Source organism: Balaenoptera ricei, chromosome X (genome assembly GCF_028023285.1).
Source record: "Balaenoptera ricei isolate mBalRic1 chromosome X, mBalRic1.hap2, whole genome shotgun sequence".
Taxonomy (NCBI): Eukaryota; Metazoa; Chordata; class Mammalia; order Artiodactyla; family Balaenopteridae; genus Balaenoptera; species Balaenoptera ricei.
The window spans coordinates 33,558,080-33,581,484 of record NC_082660.1 but is presented as its reverse complement, the minus strand read 5'-3'; the positions used below and the strand labels follow the sequence as shown (position 1 = coordinate 33,581,484).

Sequence of the window (23,405 nt, the reverse complement as noted above, 5' to 3'; positions counted from 1 at the left end):
TGGCATTTAAAATTCTAGGCTGACAGTTAATTTGCTTCAGTACTACAATACCATTGTCTTCTGGCTTCTATTGTTCCTGTTGGTAATTCTGCCTTCAGTATAATTTTTGTTCCTTTGAAACTAATATGTCTTTTTCTCTTGTTGCTTTTCAGAATTTCTCTTGTCCTTGCCATTCAACTGTTTCACGATAAACTATTTAAGTGTGAATTTAGGTGTCACTCTTTTAACTTCTAGCATTTAAAAAACCATTCTGTCTTTTCCTTTTTCATTTGCTTCTATAAATAGGAGAGGGTTATCTTTCCTAAGTGGTCACTTGTACAGGGTCTCACTCGCCTTTCATTCAGCAGCGATCTCTTAGATCTAAATGTGGAGGTAGCTCAATGCATACCCTGGGTCAATTTCCTGTATCAAACAAGCATATGTCTATTAGATGTAGGGGGGATATTTTTTATATCCACTGGCAGGTTTCAAATCACCTAAGGGAAAATTTACATCTTAGAAAATTTCATGAACTTCCTGTTACTGGATAAACTCTAATCCCACCAACAACATGTACCAAAAATCACTTGGACTCTTCCAATCTCTGTCACCACCACCAGATCTACATGCTAGATTCTATACATCCCTATGATAGAATGATGTTCTTCCACATTTTCCTCTTACAGTTACAGTCATTTTAAGTTCAGGGGGTTTGTTTTCTTAAGAGAGGTGCAAACAAAGAAGTGTTAATAGAGGATCACCTTGGAGAGTATTTCACCTATATTCATTCATTAGAAAAATATTTTAAAACACCTACTATGTACCAGGAGGTATGCAATTAGGAGGCAGCTTCCTAGTTTTCTGGTATGTTGCAGAAAATAAATTTCTGAGGAAAAGGCAGATCATGGGACTAGACTGTTTTCTTTTTATACCTAAATTATGTTTTAATTGAGCATGAGCCTATGGAGGTTATTAAATATGTTTTTCAGTCAGGCCACATCCTTTCAGTCACTACTGGGAATTCCTCATAGGATTTATGCAAATGAGTGGCTGTTATCTTTACTTTACATTGATATTGAATTTCTGAATTTCTGTATGTCTTCATGGATCATTTAATGGAAAATTAGGAGACAGCCTATCATGGAATTGTAGCTTGCCGGTATTTAAACTAGGAAGTTGTCTTTTTCATATAACTTTTCTCAGAAGACAAAATTTCCAAAAGAAAAGAACTAAAATAAGATTTCACTTTCTAATTAACCCCTCCATGGGGATGGAAGCAAGAGATTGCAGACAGCAAATTAACTTTGTGTTTTGCATTTTTAATTCTGAATACCATAAACTTTCTCTAATTGTCTTGTATTAAATATAAAATGTTTTGAACAGAGTTGAGTTTTAAATTCTCATAGATTGATTTACTAAGTGTGTAAATTAGTCTGAATGAATTGTTAGGAAGCCAATAAAAAGCACATTCTCTAGGACTTAGACCAGGGGAAAAGGTTATACAATTTTTGATTAAATGACTCCCTAAACGTACTATTGCACAGCATATATTCACTATTGAACACCTAATAGGAAGAATAAGACACTGCTTAAAATTCACATTTTTTTTACTTGCAGGCTTTATGTCCACAGCTATAAAACAATAAAAGGCAAAGTAAGACATTTATCAAACTGAAAATACCTTATATTAAAACTATAAGGATAAAGAATATACACAGTCATGGATATTACAATTATTTTGACTTGGTTATGCAAATTATTTGACTTAAAGTATATTTTCATTGATAACATAGGACACAATCACATCTCATTACTGCATGGTGCAGAGTAAAAAGAAAGAAGCTGGAGCTGGCAAAAACCCAAGCGTTAGGACAGGACACGTATAGGCAACTCAACAAGCTGTAAACTCTGACTATGGGAGGACAGGTATAGGAAGGTAGCCAGATAAGAAAGTCATTTTAGTCAAACAATAGTTATGACTGGGATTTTCAAAAGTAGGAAGTGAAATTATAATCACGTAAGTGGTCCAGAGAAAAAAGGAACTAGGTCAGGCTGATGTCAGAGGCCAGTCTGCAGTCAAGAAAGACCCAGGATCCCAAGTTCAGGGGCAAGATTCTTGTTTGAGGGGCTTTGGGCTGTCAGAACAAGCGTGGATGGCAGGAAAAGTGTACCAGTACCCAGGGAAGGAGTCTGGAAACAACACACCTGGATTTTAAGAAATAAAGTAGAAACCTATGCCTGGGTAATGGAACACACCAGAAAGAGGGAGATGCATCACAAGGATGACAGCATATGAATGAGGAGCCAGGGCTGCCAGATTTAATGTCAGAATGGAACCGAGAGGGACCCTATGGGGACTTCCCAGGACAGACACCCCCCCCCCCACCATGTCCTCCACCTGCCTCTTATTTGTAGAAAAGCTTTAGTTTCCCAGGCCTGCCCTGAGTCTCAAAAGGCTGGCTCAAGAATTAATGACTGAAAGTATGTAAACATATAGTAACAACAAAAAAAACCAGCAGTTAGGCCAGGAGAACTGGTAACAATTTAAATGATAAATCGGTCATATAATGGTCACAAAATCTTTAGTTCCTCCCTAAAGGACAAAGATAACAGTCTGATGCACATTCCTGAGTTGTTTGGCAGATACTAAAACCTCCACCAGATGGAAGGAGTTAACTGCATGATGACTATGAGCACATAGTCCCCAGACCAGCTGGAGCCTGAGGACTGATGATGTTAATCCCTGTGACACTGCCCTGTTACCTCACCATCAACCAATCAGAGAACTGTGCACAAGCTGATCATGCACCATGTGACTCTCTCCCTCACCTGGCCTTTAAGACCCCTTCCCTGAAACCCATCAGGGAGTTTGGGTCTTTTGAGCATGAGCTGCCTGGACTGCTCGCTTGGCACCTGCAATAAATGCTGCATTTCCTTCACCACAACCTGGTGTCTGTAGATTGGCTTTACTGTGCAGGCGAGCGGACTCAAGTTCAGCTCAGTAACAGGAATAGTACTCATGAGACAACATGGATGACACTGGAGACTGGGGTGGGGGTGGGGGGGTCAGCATAGATGGGCCCCTAGGTGCTGGGTCTGAGATGAGATTTGGCTCAGGGCCTGTGATTGAAGCATGTCCGCAGAGATGGTAGGGGAAAGGGAAGGAAACTGGACAGTGTCTTTCTTGAAAGCTGCAGACAGTTTATCTAGTAGAATTCTCTAAAATATTAACAGTAAGATAACATTGCTATAAGGGGTACAATTTTATGTGCTTCCTGAGATTCCCTTGGTTCCACAACCTCCAGCAACTTCAACCACTTGTCCCACCTCCGTGTTCCTCTGCCTGAGGATGACCTGTAACTTCCTCTAGAACTAATGAAGTCAACCCCTTGGCTGCTGCTCTACACACAGGTAGATCAGTCCCAATCTCAGAATTTTGGGCTTCTCTTGTCATGATAGGGCATAGAACCTGGCATTCCATGGGGCCAGGGAATGCCACCTTGAAGCCTAGGACCCTTAACACCCATGGAGTAAAATCTGGCAAACAGGAGCAGGAGACAGGAGATATTCCTTTCCTTCCTCTCTCACACTGACTGCTCAGGGGCACTTTCTTTTCACGTAGCTTTTCAAAAGTGACACCTGCTGAGTGACCTGTTGCATCTCATCCTAGAGGTAAGTAGTGGACACTAAGGTATTAGCCCATGTGGCATTCATTGCTTTGCTTCCCATTCTTCCCTTCCTTGTTTCTCTTTTTTCTCACACTCACTACCCTGAGTCTGCACAGTAGGGGAGCAGAATTTTGCCACCTTAAAATATGTCTCTTTAGCATATTAATTGTTTTAAGTTGGCTATTTTCTGAGACACAGCAGACCTGCTAAGGGCTCTGAAAACCAAGTAGGAATTGCCCTTTTGTAAGAAACATTTACATTGTAAGGGAAATCTCCATTTGAAAGGGTGTCTCCCTCTCTGTACCTGGAAGAGGAGGATGACCAAATCTCTAGAAACTCTTTTATCAATGGAAAAGGCAATGACTTAAGTCTGCATCACAATCACCCTTGTTTACTGTGTTTTTCCAGGTCACCTCACACAACTGACTCTCCCCACCCTCAACACCCTCTTTTGTCTTTAGCTGAGGATGGTATTTAAGAGGAGGGCTTCGGCCATTTTGGTGGGTTACTCGGTTTTCCTGGGTTTCTCCCATGTCTACATGTTATCAAACTTTGATTTTCTCCTGTTAATCTGTCTCATGTTAATTTAATTCTTAGACCAGCCAGAAGAACCTAGAAGAGTAAAAGAAAATTTCTTCCTCCCAGACAGCACCATACAAGTAAAGCATCAGTATCTAATTCTTGCCTCAGACTTCATTTTCTAGGGGACTCAAACTGAGACAATTACTAACCTAAGAAGAAAGAGCAGTGTGACTATTTTATATAGCATAGCACAATGGAAACAGCAACAGACAAAGACTTAGTAGACTTAAGTGCTTACTCAGGAGACCTGATGCAACCAGCTTACATGGCCTCCTGAAGGGACTTAAACTTTTTGAGTCTGACTTTCTCCACTTGTAAAGTGGTAGCATTATGCTGTGGAGCAGTGGTTTCCCAATTCTAACATGCGGGTTAACAATGACAGTGATCTGGAGGGAAACTTTTAAAATACAAATTCCTATACCTTTTCCAACCTAGGAATGATTCAGTAGGTCTAGATTTGGGCCTGAAATCTGTATTTTTTAAAAGATACCCAGGAGCCACTGATGTACAACCAGGGTTGGCAACTACTGGCAATGTGGAAAGAGCACAGGCTTTGGATTCTGCGTTTCTCAAATCACTTTCATTTATAAGCATCAGAAACCCATCCCAAACTAGCAGGAGCCACAGAGGTAATTTACTGACTCAGTAACTGGCATGTACAGACGGAATGGCCACTTTAACAATGAGAGCATCCAGGGACACACCTGAGATCATGAGATATCATCTTTCTTTCTCAGCCTTTTGATTTTGCTTTCCTCTGTGCTGACCTCATTCTTGTAGACGCTCCCAACTTATCCTACCAAAAACTGGCAAAAAAAAAAGCCATCCCTTTCCCAAAATTCCAGCAAAAGTCCCAAGTTTGCCTCTCCCTGAATCAACTGTGGTCAACTCAAGCCCTGAAACCATTTCTGTAACCAGGTGAATAAACACTCCAGGGACCAGAAAGCTAAGAAGAGATGTAAGCAGATGAGGTAGAGGGTCTCCAGAGAAAAAGAAGCAGGCATGGCTTTCTTGACGTAAGAGAAGCCATTTTTGGCCTAGGCCATTTTGTGATGTAAGCCTGGCCACAGTGCTTACCCTTGAACAGGTCTCCGTAATTCATTTTCTTAAGGGAAGTGAGGGAATGCAGGAACAAAGGAAAAGCAGTCAAGAAACGATAGTTCAGTGATCAGAGTTCTAGTTCCTCCTCAAGGGATATACATAACAATATGATACATATCTTTGAGTTCCCAGGTAGAGGATGGAATGATGATGTTGACCTTTCCTTTTTTTTTTCAAAACGATAACAACACTGTACTTGAAAGGAAAGAATCACAGATAAAAGCTTTGTGAAAATTAAAAACAAAACACACTGAAATCACCATGGTTGTCTCCCCAAGGGAGGAAGCAGGGGTCTGTGGACAGCCAGCTTTACCTTTTCTGACGTGACCAGTTTTCACAGCAAGTGACCACACCATGTGGGAAGGAAGAGGACACTTCATTGGCAGAAGAGGGATTTTTCAAGTCAGAAATAGCTTAATTGAATAAGAATAAAAACTGTTGAAAAGGCATTTCTCTTTGGCGTGGGTGGGCTGCCAAAGGAGTGTTTATTGCCAGCATCACTGAAGCCTGCCAGGTTGGTCCCCTCTATGGGCGCATGGAGATCACTGCAACAGCCCGGGAGTCCAGCTGGCCCCTCTGGCTGGCGAAGCGTGGACTAGTGTCCTTTAAGACAGACGTTGACCTTTTCTGACTTCAGTCAACTAAAGCTTGGACTTTGTCAACCTTTGCCCAGATTTTATGCTGAATTCTCCTCTGCTCAAGACCCTTCATGAATATGCATACACCACCCAAGTCCCTTCATGAATATGCATGTACCCTTAGCTTAAAACGTCCCCAATTTTGATGTTCAGGGAGAAACTTCTTTGGGAAAGATCCTTGGTGTTTTCCTTACTTGCTGCAAGTAATAAATCCTTCCTTCTCCCGATCTTTGCCTTGGCTGTGTCTTTAGATTCAACACCCACCAAGAGGTGAACCCAGTTTTTGGGTAACAGAGAAGCATTTATCAGTTTGAATTGTATATTATGGTTATTATGTGCCCACTGCTGTCACTTACACTAGTCTATAAGCTTCCTGAGGATAAGAACTTAGATTTCTTCATCATTTGAATCCCTTGAAAACAAATCCAAATGAATGAACAAAACTCTTTAATTTCAATAAAATATAATGAAATTTCTAACAAAAATAAGTTTTTTAAAGTAACGAAACATGAAGAATGGAAGAGGTACAAATACTACAATTAAACGATAAATTTTTAGGACAAATAATAATTAAGTGAAATAGAACACAGCTTAGATATGAATATAGGTATGGATTATTGATTAAATTATTTTTATAAGTGAGATAACATGTAGTATGCCAAGTCAATCCACGCTATCAATCCTCCACAGAAATTCCTTCCTAACTTTTTCAGTAAGCATTTCCAGTTCTTTCTTTCCTGTTATCTTAAGATTTGTTGGAATCGCGTAATTACAGCTCACATATTTTGGTAAAGATTTATATATTATCGTATAACATTCATCTCAAAAATCACAATATTAACTGCAAGTCTAAAATCATTTTTTCTGAGAAACACCGAGGTTGATGGCTAGAAATAAAATGAAAAGAACAACATGATGTTTGTAAAAGGGAGTTCATACAGAAGGGAGAAACTCAGTGTCCCCACAGGTGAGGCAAAGAAATGAAATGGAAAAGAGTAACCCTGAAATGGAAAGAGATGGGAGTGATCATTCTCAGCAGCTCAATCATTTACCCACCATTGCGGCCAGATTACAAAAGCACATGACCAATTTTCTGACTCAGCCAAGGAATGGGTGAGCAGTGACATTAGACACCCTTGTGAATTGAGGACAACACTTTGATCAATGGGACTGACCCCTGAACCCTGAAGTATGATTAGGGAATGGGAGCAGAGGATTGTCACTGCCCTTGAACATATTCTCCAAAGGTAATGCATGTCATTGACTCAGATTAGAATAAAAAGCATGATAGAAAGCAGAGTAATCACTAAAATATAAGTATCAATGGTCAGACTTAGAAATGTGTAGATAAGGTGCTCATGGTTTTACCTTTTAACTACTCACTTACCAACTGCTGAAACTAACATCACCCCCTCTTTTACTGCATCACCAGACCCCCCTTTTCCTAATGTTAGATCCAAATACGCTTCAACATGAAGTCTAATGGTTAGGTGTGCCTGGGGAAGCCCTTCACATCCCAGAGGTGGTCAGGAGGCACCTCTCTGAGGAAAGACAGCATAATTATTTCCTTCCACAAGAACTATCATGACAGTATCTGTCATGATACTTATTAAAACACGAAAGACAAAGATCAAAATGTTTGAAGCATAAAAGACAAATAAAGAGTCTCTAAGGTTCTATGTTTAGTGGTAAAATCCAGAAACTTACTAAACATAGGAATGGTAAATAATCATAGACACAATGCTTAAAAGAATCTGACTTCATATACCTTCTTTACGCTTTATGACACCCATGTGTATATTACAGTGGAATGTGCCACTAGTTAGCATCCTGTGCATTCAAATGAGCATACAATCACCCACAAACTTAAAAACAAAATTCCGGTTCAGCCACTATTTGTCTACTGACTTTTATTTTTCAAAAATGAAAAAAAGTTTTATACTCTGTTCACCAAAAAATAAAATGATATAGCAGTGACAAGCAAAATCAGAAGATTTTCCAAACTATGTTAATACGGTTAACTTACCTAACTACTTTCCTGATTGCTAAATGTCACTATACTAAAGTCTTGTGCATGAAATTTAATACACCTTAATTAAATCCCTTTTGAATCACCATGCATGAAAATATAAAATGGACTTCATAAAAAATTGCACCTTCATTTTGTTTTTCTGAAAAATAAAGAGTGACTATTGCACCAGAACCTTCAAGCATTACATGAAAAGTTGATCAAATAGGGGAAGAAGACCATGCAGTTATTTTCAATCAGATATTATGTGGTAAAAACAATTGATTTAAAATATAAATGGCTGAGAGTTATGAACAGAGCTGACAATTATACACATGTAATAGGTCAACCTAGCCACTAATAATTGGTAGACCATTTAAAATTGAAAACCAGAGGCAATACCCTTTTTATTAAAACAATATTACTACCATTGTAAAGCAATTATACTCCAATAAAGATGTTAAAAAAAAAAAACAATATTACTGAAGTAAAAATTTGGGTTAAGTTCTCACATGGCTTGTCATATTTCTCTATGCTACAACCACTTTCAGTATGTCTAACCAGCTAATTATCCAAAAATGTAATACCCTTAGTCAAAAAGATGGAATGAAAGAATGAGTCACAGAAGAGCAGGAACCAGTACTGAAAATGCCATTCAAAACATATGTCCCAAGAATGGCAAACACTAGGGACAACTTTTCGTATCGAATTTCTAAAAGACAGGGACCCTCTCTATTGTGTTCACTGCTATATCTCTGGTGCCTGAACACTGCTTACACACAGCAGGCTCTCAATAAATATTTGTTGAATAAAGTATCGCATCATTTAGCATCTTTGTTCAAAGAAGGTGAAGATTTATGTTCAAGAGTGAATTTGTAATAGGGAAGAAACTTGGCATTCTATTACAAGTTAATCACTAAAGGGATTTTACCTATAAGCTTAAATTACACATAATGGCCCATCTCTGGGAACCCTGTATCCCACGTAATGAGTGTTAAGTTAAAATACCTTTGTTTGGCTCACAGGAAACATCCTGACCAGGCCCACCTGTGAATAACTGCAGGAAGGAAGAAATTAACGCATCCCCTCCTTAGGCTGACCAGAACCAGGAAATGTTTGACGCTACTCCCTCCTCTTTCAGTATAAAAGAAGCCTGAATTCTAACTCAGGCAAGATGGTTCTTTGGAACACTAGTCCACCATCTTCTCAGTGTGCTGGCTTTCTGAATAAAGTTGCTATTCCTTTCCCCAACAACTTGTCTCTTGATTTATTGGCCTGTTGAGGGGAGAGCAGCATGAGCTTGGACTTGGTAACAAATTCTGTCACTAACTACTTGATCCTAGTTAAACTGTTGAACCTCTCTGTGTTTTAATTTCCTCATCTATAAATGTGGAGGCTGGAGCAAATCAGTGGCTTAAAACCTGTATTCACCAGAACCCCAGCCTTATGAGAATCTGCTTCATGAACCACTACTGGGGATACAATAGGAGGCAGGGAAGGACAAGCGAACAGAGCTCTGGAGCATCTTCTCTAGTTTCGAACAGAGAAGCTTTACATTTATCTAACTTATATATTGCATGGCTCATAATATTTCAACCTGCCTTTCAAAATATCTATTATTATTCTTTTTCTTTTTTAATAAATTTATTTATTTATTTATTTATGGCTGAGTTGGGTCTTCATTGCTGCGCACGGGCTTTCTCTACCTGCAGCAAGCGGGGGCTACTCTTTGTTGCGGTGCGCGGGCTTCTCATTGCAGCGGCTTCTCTTGTTGCGGAGCACGGGCTCTAGGCACACAGGCTTCAGTAGTTGTGGCTCGTGGGCTCTAGAGCGCAGGCTCAGTAGTTGTGGCACACGGGCTTACTTGCTCCGCGGCATGTGGGATCTTCCTGGACCAGGGCTTGAAGCCGTGCCCCCTGTATTGGCAGGCAGATTTTTAACCACTGCGCCACCATGGAAGTCCCTCTATTATTATTCTTAATACACTCTTAATCAATGGGTCAAGAAGAAACCGGGGAAATTAGAAAATATTTTAAAATTAATGAAAATGGAGATAGAACATACAAAAACTTGTGGGATTCAGCTAAAGCAGTGCTTCAGGGAAATTTACAGCTGTAAATGACTATTACAAACAGAAGAAAGATCTAAAATCTAAGCCTAACCCTCCACCTTAAGATACTGGAAAAGGAAGAACAACCTAAGCTTTAAAAAAGTAGAATGAAAAAAAATAATAAAGATTAAAGGAGAAATTAATGAAATAGAGAAGATAAAACAATAGAGAAAAATCACTGAAACTATAAGCTAGTTCTTTGAAAAGATAAACAAAATTGATAAACCTTTAGCTAAATGGACCAAGGAAAAAAGAGAAAATATTCAAATTATTAGAATCAGAAATGAAAGTGGGGGCATTACTTCTGTTTTACAGAAAAAAAATGGAATGTAAGAGAATGCTATAAACAATTGTATGCCAAAAATTAGATAATTTAAACGACACAAACTAGGAATAGATGGAAACTTCCTCTGTCTCATAAAGGGCCTCTATGAAAAACCTACAGCTATCATGAGAATTTAAAGACTGGATTCTTTCTTCCTAAGCTCAGAAAGAAGACAAGGATGTCCCCTCTTATCACTTACATTTAACATACTGGACATATTAACCAGATCAATTAGGCAAGGAAATTAAAAGAATTCATTTTAGAAGGGGAGATGTAAGACCATCTCTATATGCATATGACATTATCTTGTATATAGAAAATCCTCAGGAATCCAGTAAAACATATTAGAATCAAAAATCAGGTAAACAAGGTCACATGATATAATTTCAATATACAAAAATCAACTGTATTTCTATACATTTGCAATGAATAATCCAAAAATGAAATTAAGAAAACAATTCTATTTACAATGTTACCAAAAGGAATTAAATACTTAGGAAGATATTTAACAAAAGAAATACAAAATTTCCACTCTTAAAACTACAAAAAAACTAAGGAGTACCTAAAGAAATGGAAAGATATTGCATGGTCATGCATCAGAAGACAATATTAAGATGACACTCCTTCCAAAATTGGTCTACAAATTCAATGCAATACCTATCAGAATGCCAGCAGCTTGTTTGTAGAAACTGACAAGCTGATTCTAAAATCCATATGGAAATGTGAGGATCCCAGAACAGCCAAAACAATATGGTTCAAAAAGAACAATGCAGCAGGACTCACAGTTTCTGATTTCAAAATTTACTACAAAGCAATAGTATTAAGAAAAGTGTGGTACTGGCATAAAGATAGACCTACAGACCTATGGGATAAAACAGAATTCAGGAATAAACGGTTGATTTTCAACAAGGGTGCCAAGATCATTTAATGCCAAAAGAACAGTGTTTTCAACAAATGGTGACAAGCCCACTGGATAGCCACATGCAAAAGAATGAAGTTAGACATTACCTCAAACAAGATACAAATATTAACGAAAGTGGATCAAAGAACTAAATCAAGAACTAAAGCTGTAAAATTCTTAGAAGCAACAGAGGACTAAATCTTCATGAACTCAAATTTGGCAGTGGATTCTTAGATATGACATCAAAAGTAAGAACAATAGGAACAACTAAACAAGATAAACTGGACTTCATCAAAATTAAAAACTTTTTGCTTCAGAGAATACTATCAAGAGAATGAAAAGACAACCAATAGAATGGGATAAAATATTTGAAAATCATATGTCTGATAAGGTATTGTATTTAGAATACATGGAACATTTGCAACTCAATAATAAAACGGCAACTCAACTTAAAAGATAGGCAAAGGATCTGACTAGACATTTGTACAAATAAAATATATAAGTGGCTAATAAGCACATGGAAAGATGGTCAACATCATTAGACACCAAGGAAATGCAAATCAAAATCACATGAGATATCATTTCCACCCACAAGGATTGCAACAATAAAAAAGTCAGACGATAGCAAGTGTTACTGTCGATGTGGAGATATTTGAACCCTCATACACTGCTGGTGTAACGTAAAATGGAACTGCCACTTTGGAAAACAGTCTGGCAGTTCCTCAGATGTTTAAACATAGAGTTACCATATGATTCAACAACTCTACTCCCAGCTATGGATGTGTGCATGTGTGTGTGTGTATGTGTGTGTGTGTATGTATATGTATTACACCCATGAGAAATGAAAACATTTGCACACAAAAACGTGTACACTAATGTTTATGGCAACATTATTCATGGTAACTAAAAGGCAGAAACAACCCAAATGTCCGTCAAATGACGAATGGATAAACAAAATATGGTATAGTCATACAATGAAATATTGTTTGGCCATTAAAAGGAATGAAGTTCTGATACATTATAAAACATGGATGAACTATAGAAACATTATGCTAAGTGAAAGAAGCCAGTCACAAAAATACCTCATATTATATGATGCCGTTTATATGAAATCTCCAGAATACCAAATCTATATATAGATAAAGTAAATTAAAGATTGCTTAGGGCTAGAGGGAGGGATGAATGATAAGAGGTTGAGAGCTAAAGGTTACTGTGTTTCTTTTTGAGGTCATATAAATGTTCTAAAATTGAATGTGGTAATAGTAACATGTATCTATGAATATACTAAAAACCACTGAATTATATACTTTAAGTTGGTAAATTGCATGGTATGTGAATAGTATCTCAATAAAGCTGTTAGAAATGGAATACCTAAATAAATAGGAGAATAAAGTTTTGAGAATTAATATAGGTGAATATCCTTTTAGTTTTCACTTGACGTAAATTCAAGTGACAGGTATTAACTTATATGACTATACTTGCAAGTATTCTCAGAAGCTAGACTATAACAGAACCTATTATATTCGTAATGAAATATAAAGTTAAAGACTAATAACAGAGCTGTGTGTCCCTTGCCTTTCTTGAGAGATTTCGATGTAGTATATGGATTACAAATTTCCTTCCAAAATCTATTCCCATTCTTTTATACACTGTAATCGAACTTGATGGCTTACAATTGTGATCCTATGTGGAAAATGCAGAGGATTTGAATTATATTTCTAAGTGAATTAAAGTAATTTTATTTCAAAAAGCCTTTGCAAATTTGAAAACAGCTTTTGCCAAAACCAAATGTAATATAATAATAATACAAGTTTAACTCAAGATATGTTGATGAAAATTAATTAAAGAACACTTTTGAAATTAGGTAACCACTGGCAATGCTGAAAATATAGTAGATTGTTTCAATTAAGTTTAATCACTAAAACTAACATTTTAAAATGATACTCTGTTAAATGAAATTTATTTTTTATTCTATTTGAAATACATTTGCGGTTATTTGATATAATGCAGATGTAGGGTTTATTTTTCAAAGAATATTTAATAAATTTTAAGCAGGAATTTAGGTTCATTTTATTGCGACAATTTTATAGTCTTTTTCATACTGAAGGATAATTTAGGCATTACAATAATGCATTTAATCTTAGTAAAATGGGTAGAAATACCTACAGTGTTAGTTATTACTAGCAAATGTTTACTACATGTTTATGATCACTTTACATGATCATTGTCATGGAAGGATTTAGTAGATATTTGTCACCTATTTGACTGCTAATTATTAGTAAATATTAGAAAATTAGGAAAACTGGAATTGGATGGGGGAAGGAAAGAAGGAAAACACTGTTCCTACAATATGCATTTCCAATATGTCTGCCATGTATCCCTTGGGAGAGAAGAAGAAACTGGGTCAATAGCACAAAGTGCTAGAAACTGAAGTGATAATCTTTAGGAATGAGGATTTGAGCTCTGTTTAAGTTGATCAGCAAAATCAGCCCAGAGCATTTTGTTTGAGTGCCCTTGAACAGAGTTTTCATGGGTGGCACAGAACACATAAGACCTTCGACATTGGGGAGGTGACTTAGATAAGTGCTCCTGGATCCACTGGAGTTTTCTTGCTTACCTATACCTATTTAACGTCCATAGAATTCATCCTGTTCATAAATTTCAACATCCCCAGAACCACAAGTAGATGATATTTTAAGTCAATATCTACAACCAGGGAAAAGTCCAAATTTTCTGCAGCCTGAGGCTTTCACAATTTAGGGGGCCTTCTTCAAGAGAAAGAATGTAAAATTACAAACATAAAAGTAGGTACAGGGTCTAGAAAGGGGGGTTGAAAAAGTGAAGACTCATAAAGTTTATGCTCCTTTAGAATCAGAGTAAGTCTGTACCTAAAATCAATAAATGTTTCAGTAATATTTCACAGTCAGAGTTAATAATTCTTGTGCCTAGAGGTGAAGTGTAAAAAGGGTGATGGGATTAGAATATTATTAATAGCCAACATTTATTAGGTATACTATAAGGCATTTAATTCTTGACATAATGTTATCTCCTTAAATTTGCACCAAAGAGAGAAGAGAGAGATGTGATTATTTTCTCATTTTGTGAAGTGATGATGAACACCTGAATCATAACAGTGGGAGTAGAGAAAAAGAAAAGGAAATAAACTACAGAAAATTTAGGACTACAAGATGAATTTCAGGTATGGGCTCAGAAGAAAAAAGCTTCAAGTAGCGTGCCCAGATTTCTAATGTAAGAGACAGGTCAAGTCCCACTATCTGAAATTATAAAGATTATGTAGTGAGGAACAAATAAATGGAGAATAATAATGCATTCATTTTGAGTTAGAGGGATATATCTCTATATCTTTCTATCTGTCTATCTATCTATCTATCTATCTACTTGTATATCTATTTGCATATATATCTAGGTAGGCATGACTAGTCTGCCTCTGAATATATAAGTTGGAAACAGAAGGAAAAGGTTAGGAATAGAGATAATTATTGGTGATGTAAATGGTAGTTGTAACTATGGGAGTGTACAAAATCCCCTAAGGGATGGGTAAAAAGTAATAATAGCCCCATTAGGGCAAGAAGAACCCTGAAGATTCCCATATTGATGGGGTAAATGGAAGAACTCACAAAGAGACTAAGAAGAAATCTTGTCAAGGGGATGGAGAAGAAATGCAGGAAGCAAGGATAAAGCCTTGATCTCAAATGCCTAGAATTCTAAGAGTAGATGCTTAATCATCCAGGTTAAATGCTATAGAGATTCAGTAAGATGTAGACTGAGAATGGTCCACTGAAAGCAACTAGCTGTTTTGCTACAGCGGTAGCAGAAGCCAGATTTGAGAAGTTGAGAACATCATGCATGAATAGAAAATGCAAATGCAGATCCCTCTACTGAGAAATATGTTTGCCAAGGGAAAGGTAGGAGTTTCTTTAGTTTTTGAAGTTTGACAACACTTGGGAGCCAAAAGTAAAGGAACTGTTCACAGAGAAGACAAAGCTGTGATAAATGATGGAGAAGAGCCCAAGAACAGGTTCTGAGATAAGATAAAAGATACACATTGGAAGGTTGATAGAGTAGATTCCTACTATTCAGAGACTGGGGTGAAAGCAATAAGGGGGTTAAGGAAGAGTATATGTTCATGAAGCCCCTATTCCTCCATGAGAGAGTAGATGCAGTCATTGTCCAGTGGAGGTTGGAGATGGGGAAAAGACTAGAGTGAAGAGGATGTTTGAAAAGACTAATAACACTTTGGAAAGATTGCTGTGAGAAATGCAAGAGTACACAGATTAGCAAATAGAAGTTAATGCCTAAATAGGGTCTGAGACAGAAATATCTATCAGGAGAATTAAATGAATAAATGTACACAGGACTTCCCTGGTGGCGCAGTGGTTAGGAAACTGCCTGCCACTGCAGGGGACATGGGTTCGAGCCCTGGTCCAGGAAGATCCCATGTGCTGCGGAGCAACTAAGCCCGTGAGCCACAACTACTGAGCCTACGCTCTAGAGCCTGCGAGCCACAAGTACTGAGCCCGCGTGCCACAACTACTGAAGCCCGCACACCCAGAATCCATGCTCCGCAACAAGAGAAGCCACTGCAGTGAGAAGCCCACACACCGCAAACGAAGAGTAGCCCCCCTGCTCGCCACAACTAGAGAAAGCCCGTGCACAGCAACGAAGACCCAGTGCAGCCAAAAATAAATAAATAAATAAATTTATTTTAAAAAATAAATAAATTGGAGGAAAAAAAAAGAAAGAAAATGTACACAAACCAACCCTTGCAGTGCTTTGTGTATTGTCGGTGCTCAACAAACGTTAGACCTACCCCAGTCCACTATCATAAAGGAGTCACAGGATCTCTGAGATCTGTGAAGTCGGACAAGTGATGTATCCTTTCTATGGGAAACTGTTGTCATATATGTATATCTGTCATATCTACAGAGATTGGTGCACCTACTATGTGCACATGCACTTTCTTTACAGCTTCATTTCCTTCTGATGAAAGCATTATAATGTTAAATGGTAGAGTGGAAAATATAATATTTTTCTAAATGATGGGGCTGAAATAAACACAGATTTAAGTAGATTATTTTTAATAATTTTGGTAACAGCTATGTAATCAGAAATGTGGAATTTTATTTACGAATTTCAAAAAGGTAAAGACTGATAGGCAACATTAATATGAGAGGGCCGAAGTCAGCCATTTTTTAATACATCAAAACTAGTTCTTTTTAATGAGTTTAGAACTTCAAGAGATTATATGACTCTACTTCCACCCCTTTCTTGAAATTAGCAGGAAGACTGGGTTACCTCCACTTCTCCACATAAACACTTGTTATTTCTTTCTTGCTCTAAGCCACCCATAAAAAAAAATTTGCTTTTACATTACTGTATTTATTGCTAGGAATTTGCTGGTTTGGTCTCTTCAAATTAGTTTATACCATAAAAATAAGTTTTTTAAACCCTTAAATCTAATATTCTTTGCTTCAAATTCTAATAGATGGTTATTTATTAAAGTAAAAATGCTTACATTCTTTTCCTTTTCATTAATCAAGTCCACTGCTTCACAATAGAATGTACATTGCTAAGGGTATGTATTTTATTTGACCTGCTACTATCCTGAGTTAGAATATTCTGTTTTACGTAAACTTACTTTATTTAAATGTATGCTGAAGGAAATGAAAACAGAAACTTGGGCTTAAAGCTTCCTCTATAAACTCACCTGCATGAACAATTAAGTTAGACATGAACCATGATTGGCTAATTACATTGTAAAAGTTTTATGATAATCCTTTAAAATTCTGTGCAGTTCTATTTTTTCTTAATTTTCACAATAATTTTCTTACTAAAATGGATAGTTAACAGTTGATATGAATGACACATATTAGTCTTAGAAAAATATCTGAGTGAAAAGACTTTCAAATATAAACCACTTCATGCTTATTTATAATTAAACAGCATCTTAATATGCCACAGTCTTCATTTGTAAGACTATACTGTGAGTTTCATGGCAAGCCTATGCTATGTATCCTTAGTTATTTGTTCTCTCAAAATGAAAATTCTTTTAAATTTGAATTACCCTCTATAATCAACTGTATTAATGTTAGTTTTATTTGTAAACATACTCTATATAAGTGCCTCTCTATCAATACTTATCCCTTTGTATTACAAGAGCTACTTATCTATTAGTCCTTCAAAGGGATGAATATGGCAATTTTCATCATTTTGCCCAAAGGAATCAATGCACAACAGTGTTGTTGAATGAACAGAACACTGTTGAATCAACAGTGTTGTTGAATGAATAAATGAGTGGCCTGAACGGACAATCCTAGCCAGGTTTATAATGCACACAGCTTTATCCAGTTATCTCAAAAGGGATTAAAATGTTATGAAAATAAATTCTTCATTTAAAAATTTAATAGCACATAGAAAAGCTGGAGGTAATAAAGATTAAAAAAAACAGACAACAACTTAACCTGAAAGGTCTCAAACTGACAGCTGGTCAGTCAAACATGACCTCACACTTGTTTGTCTAGCTCAGGATTTTATTTTTATTTTTATTTTTATTTTTATTTTTATTTTTGGAATTTGAATGTGTAGACAGGGCATCTACTCTTCAGTTTGTCATAGGCCCCATAATCCCTATTGCTGTAGACCAGACCCAATTCATAAATCCTTGTTACCAGCTTGGCCACTTGGCATTTGAATCTGGGTTCTCAGATCTCCTAGGAAGGCAAAGTGAACAGATTACCCTGTACCTTATTATTTGCAATCACCTTTTCAGATTTAGAAAAATTGTATAGTTAACACAAAGCCATAGGAAGATAACAAGTAAAAAGCCCTAATAAAGAAATTATATTCCTACTATTATCCACCAACTAGGAAAAAAGTGAAAGAAAAATGTAAATTACTTTTGAATACTTTAGCCTACCAAAGTTGAATCAAGAAGAAATAGATCATTTGAACAGACTGATCACTAAAAGTGAAATAGAATATATAATTAAAAAACTCCCTGGGCTTCCCTGGTGGCGCAGTGGTTGAGAGTCTGCCTGCCAATGCAGGAGACACAGGTTCGAGCCCTGGTCTGGGAAGATCCCACATGCCGCGGAGCAACTAGGCCCGTGAGCCACAACTGCTGAGCCTGCGCGTCTGGAGCCTGTGCTCCGCAACAAGAGAGGCCGCGATAGTGAGAGGCCCGCGCACCGCGATGAAGAGTGGCCCCCGCTTGCCACAACTAGAGAAAGCCCTCGCACAGAAACGAAGACCCAACACAGCCAAAAAAATAAAAATAAATTAATTAATTAATTTTTAAAAAAAAGAAAAAAACTCCCTACAAACAAAAGTCTAGGACCAGATGGCTTCACAGGCAAATTATATCAAACACACAAAGAATTACCAATCCTTCTCAAACTCTTCCAAAAAACTGAAGAGGAGGAAATACTCCCAAAGACATTCTATGAAACCACCATCACCCTGATACCAAAACCAGTCAAAGACACCACCAAAAAAGAAAATTACAGGCCAATACCTTTGATGAATATAGATGTGAAAATTCTCAACAAAATATTAGCAAACCAAATCCAACAAGACATAAAAAAGATCATACACCACAACTAAATGGGATTCATCCCAAGTTCACAAGGATGGTTCAACATTATGCAAACCAATCAATGTAATACATCACATTAACAAAAGAAAAAGACAAAAACCACATGATCCTCTCAATAGGTGCGGAAAAAGCATTTGACAAAATTCAACATCCATTCATGATAAAAACTCTTACCAAAGTAGGTGTAGAGGGAACATGTCTCAATATAATAAAAGCTATTTATGACAAACCCACAGCCAATATAATACACAATGGTGAAAAGCTGAAAGCCTTCTTGCTAAAATCTGGAACAAGAAAGGATGCCCACTCTCACCTCTTCTATTCATATAGTATTGGAAGTCCTAGCCACAGCAATCAGAAAAGAAAAAAAAAATGAAAGGTATCCAAATTGGAAGGGAAAAGGTAATACTGTCATTATATACAGATGATATGATACTATATATAGAAAACCCTGAAAATCCCACACAAAAAAACTACTAGAACTGATAAACAAATTCAGCAAGGCAGCAGGATACAACATTAACATACAGAAATTGGTTGCATTGTTGGTGTAAACCAACAATGAAATATCAGAAAGGGAATGTAAAAGAAAACAATACCTTTTAAAATTGCACACCCCAAAATAAAATACTTAGGAATAAACCTGACCAAGGAGGTGAAAGACTTATATGCTGTGAACTGTAAAACATTAATAAAGGAAATTGAAGATGACTCAAAAAAATGGAAAGGTATCTCATGCTCTTGGATTGGAAGAATTAATATTGTAAAAATGGCCATACTGCCCAAAGCAATCTACAGATTTAATGCGATCCCTATCAAATTACCCATGACATTTTTCACAGAACTAGAACAAATAATCCTAAAATTCATATGGAACCATAAATGACCCAGAATCACCAAAGCAATCCTGAAGAAAAAGAACAAAGCAGGAGGCATAACCCTCCCAGACTTCAGACAATACTACAAAGCTACAGTAATCAAAACAGCATGGTATTGGCACAAAAACAGACATACAGACCAATGGAACAGAACAGAGAACCCAGAAATAAACCCACACACCTACGGTCAATTAATCTTCGACAAAGGAGGCAAGAATATACAATGGGGAAAAGACAGTCTTTCCAGCAAGTGCTGTTGGGAAAGTTGGACAGCCACATGTAAATCAATGAAGTTAGAACACACCTTCTCACCATACGTGAAAATACTCAAAATGGTTTAAAGACCTAAATATAAGACATGACACCATAAAACTCCTAGAAGAGAACATAGGCAAAACATTCTCTGACATAAATCATACCAATGTTCTCTTAGGTCAGTCTCCCAAGGCAATAGAAATAAAAACAAAAATAAACAAATGAGACCTAATCAAACTTACGAGCTTTTGCACATCAAAGGAAACCATACACAAAATGAAAAGACAACCTACAGAATGGGAGAAAATATCTGCAAATGATGTGACAGACAAGGGCTTAATTTCCAAAATATACAAATAGCACACACAACTCAACAACAAAAAAACAAACAACCCTATCCAAAAATGGGAAGAAGACCTAAATAGACATTTCTCCAAAGAAGACATACAGATGGCCAACAGGCACATGAAAAGATGCTCAACATTGCTAATTATTAGAGAAATGCAAAACAAAACTACAATGAGGTACCACCTCATACCAGTCAGAATGGTCATCATTAAAAAGTCTACAAATAACTAATGCTGGAGAGGATGTGGACCAAAGGGAACCCTCTTACACTGTTGGTGGGAATGTAAGTTGGTGCAGCCACTGTGGAAAACATTATGGAGGTTCCTCAGAAAACTAAAAATAGAATTACCATATGATCCAGTGATCCTACTCCTGGGCATATATCCAGACAAAAGTATAATTCAAAAAGATACACGCACCCAATGTTCATAGCAGCATTATTCACAATAGCCAAGACATGGAAACAACCTAAATGTCCATTGACAAATGAATGGATAAAGATGTGCAACATATACACAATGGAATACTGCTCAGCCATAAGAAAGAATGCAATAATGCCATTTGCAGCAACATGGATGCAACTAGAGATTATCATACTAAGTGAAGTAAGTCAGAAAGAGAAAGTCAAATACCATACGATATCACTTATTTGTGGAATCTAAAATATGACACACATGAACCTATCTATGAAACAGAAACAGAATCACAGACATAGAGAACAGACTGGTGGTTACCAACAGGGAGGGGGATGGGGGAGGAATGGAATGGGAGGTTGGGGTTAGCAGATGTAAGCTTTTATATATAGAATGGGTAAAGAACATGGTTCTACTATAGCACAGGGAACTATATTCAATATCCTATGAAAAACCATAATGGAAAAGAATATAAAAGAATATTAAGAAAATAAGAATGTGTATATATGTGTGTGTGTGTATATATATATATACACACACACACACACACACAATCACTTTGCTGTATAGCAGTAACACAGCATTGTAAATCAACTATACTCCAATTAAAAAGGAAAAAGAAAAAACTTTTTGAATACTTTTTTGTCACAGTTTTTACATCTTATCACTGTATTTAATAATATAAATATGTTAGTATTCTGTTAAATGACTTAGTCTTGCCTGATTACAAATACACAGAATAAAGGAGACCAAAAGTATGTACTCAACTAAAACAGGCCCTTGTCCAGATGAAAGATAAATTACTCATAAATGGCATTTTTCTCCTCTGATATGTTCTTGCCATCAATATCCCTCCTATCCTTTAGAGCCAGCCTAAGCCTCAACTCCAGCGCAACTTCTGTAACCAAGTTCACTGTGAAAGCAAGAGCTCACCTTCTTCAAAGAGCACTTATTGTCTTAATCAGATAACCACTCTTTAACAAAGACAGGTTGGCAAATTTCAGTAAATTTCAGTACCAGTATTTGGCACCCAAATTCAGTACATAATTTAAATTACTATGATGTAGTATATTGGTTATTTATAATGTAAAGTATCATTCAACAATCGGTATTTATGTAGCTGGACTATCTCTTCAATTATATTACGAACATCCTATTAGTTAACATAATCTCTTCTTTGTATTTTAGTATTGCAGGTACCTGAGACAGTGCTAGATATTGCAGTCTACACTTTATTGGTTACCTGTTTTTTCTGCAGATTTAATTCCTTGATATTGAGTCAATTTAGCTTGAGTTTCCGGAATCTGAGGAATGCAGATTGTCTTGGGGATATCAAAATGTTCTGGAAGGCTCAGCTCTGTTTTGTATAAAATGGACTTTGGCTTCTTCAACTTTGAGATATTAAAGAGCATACAAATCTGCAAATAAATAGAAACTAAAATTGGACTGTAATCCTCTTACCCGTTGCCTCCAAAACAAACAAACAAAAAAGAGAGCATTATGAATTTAGACTCCATATTTGGGGGAAACAAATCCCTCAAGGGATTGAATTTGTTCATTTCTTTAGACATACTATTGTTTAATTGGTAGAAGACAACACTAACATGTTTCATAGACTCAAAAGAGTCATCCTTTATTGAGAGATGCTCAATGTCACCTGCTCTAATCCTTTCAGCGTTGAGGAATTCATTGTCTCAGGAAGTCATTCCACTAGTGAACAGCACTGAGAAAGCACTTCCCTCCGTGAGTCGAACCTGGTGTTCCTTAACATCTTCCCATCAGCTCTAGTTCTTATCAGCAGTACAGTCAGTCCCCTCTCTTTTGCTAATGACAATTTTGGGGAAAAAAATATGTATCTATAAAACTAGGTCCTACCCCTCCACAAACCTCCAAACATCCCTTTCAAATAGGTCTGATATTTTTAGTCCATTCAACCTTTACTTATACAATGTGGGTTACAACTTACCCCCATGCATATGCTTCTCTAGACACAATCTAGTTCAATATTGTCATTCCTAAGATAAACCCAGCTCCCTAAGTATGAACCAAGCAATGCAGAGCACAGAAGTAGGCAATCGTTTAGTTTTATCTGGACCTTCTACTGCTAAACACATAGTAGAGCCTAAGGGTTAGACCAAGTCTTCTTGAAGCCAGACTGCCTGAATTTATACCCCAATTCTAAACAAGCCTGGCTAGGTTATTAACCAAAGCCACAAAGTCTTCATTTGTGAAACATGGGCAATAATAGTACACATTGCCTATCCCTGGTATATTTAAAGTATAAACAAATGCCAGGTCCTTGGAGCATATTTTAAGAATTCAATAAATGTTGGCTGTCATTATCATCACCATTGTTGTCCTTGCCATCATCACGATTGTGACCATATCATTACTCAGCAAAAATAAGCTTTAGTTCCTCTGGCAATTATCTCATTCGCTAGTTCATTATCTATAAAATTCACAAGTCTTTTTTTTTTTTTTCTCACAAAGCCACATTTTCCACCTACTTTATTTTGACAATTAAAATCATGTAAACTCAGAAAGGTAAATTAATTCATTTACATTTACCACTGTTTTGGCTTGG

At 36.8% G+C, this 23,405-nt stretch overlaps 1 protein-coding gene across 1 annotated transcript in view; it reads right to left on the bottom strand.

Moving 5' to 3' along the window:
• Nucleotides 1-23,405, bottom strand: part of CFAP47 (cilia and flagella associated protein 47) — a 487,004-nt gene that overhangs the window by 182,991 nt on the left and 280,608 nt on the right. The window contains 1 exon segment of the mRNA XM_059910362.1: nucleotides 22,065-22,239. Within this exon segment, the coding sequence (XP_059766345.1) occupies nucleotides 22,065-22,239 (175 nt within the window).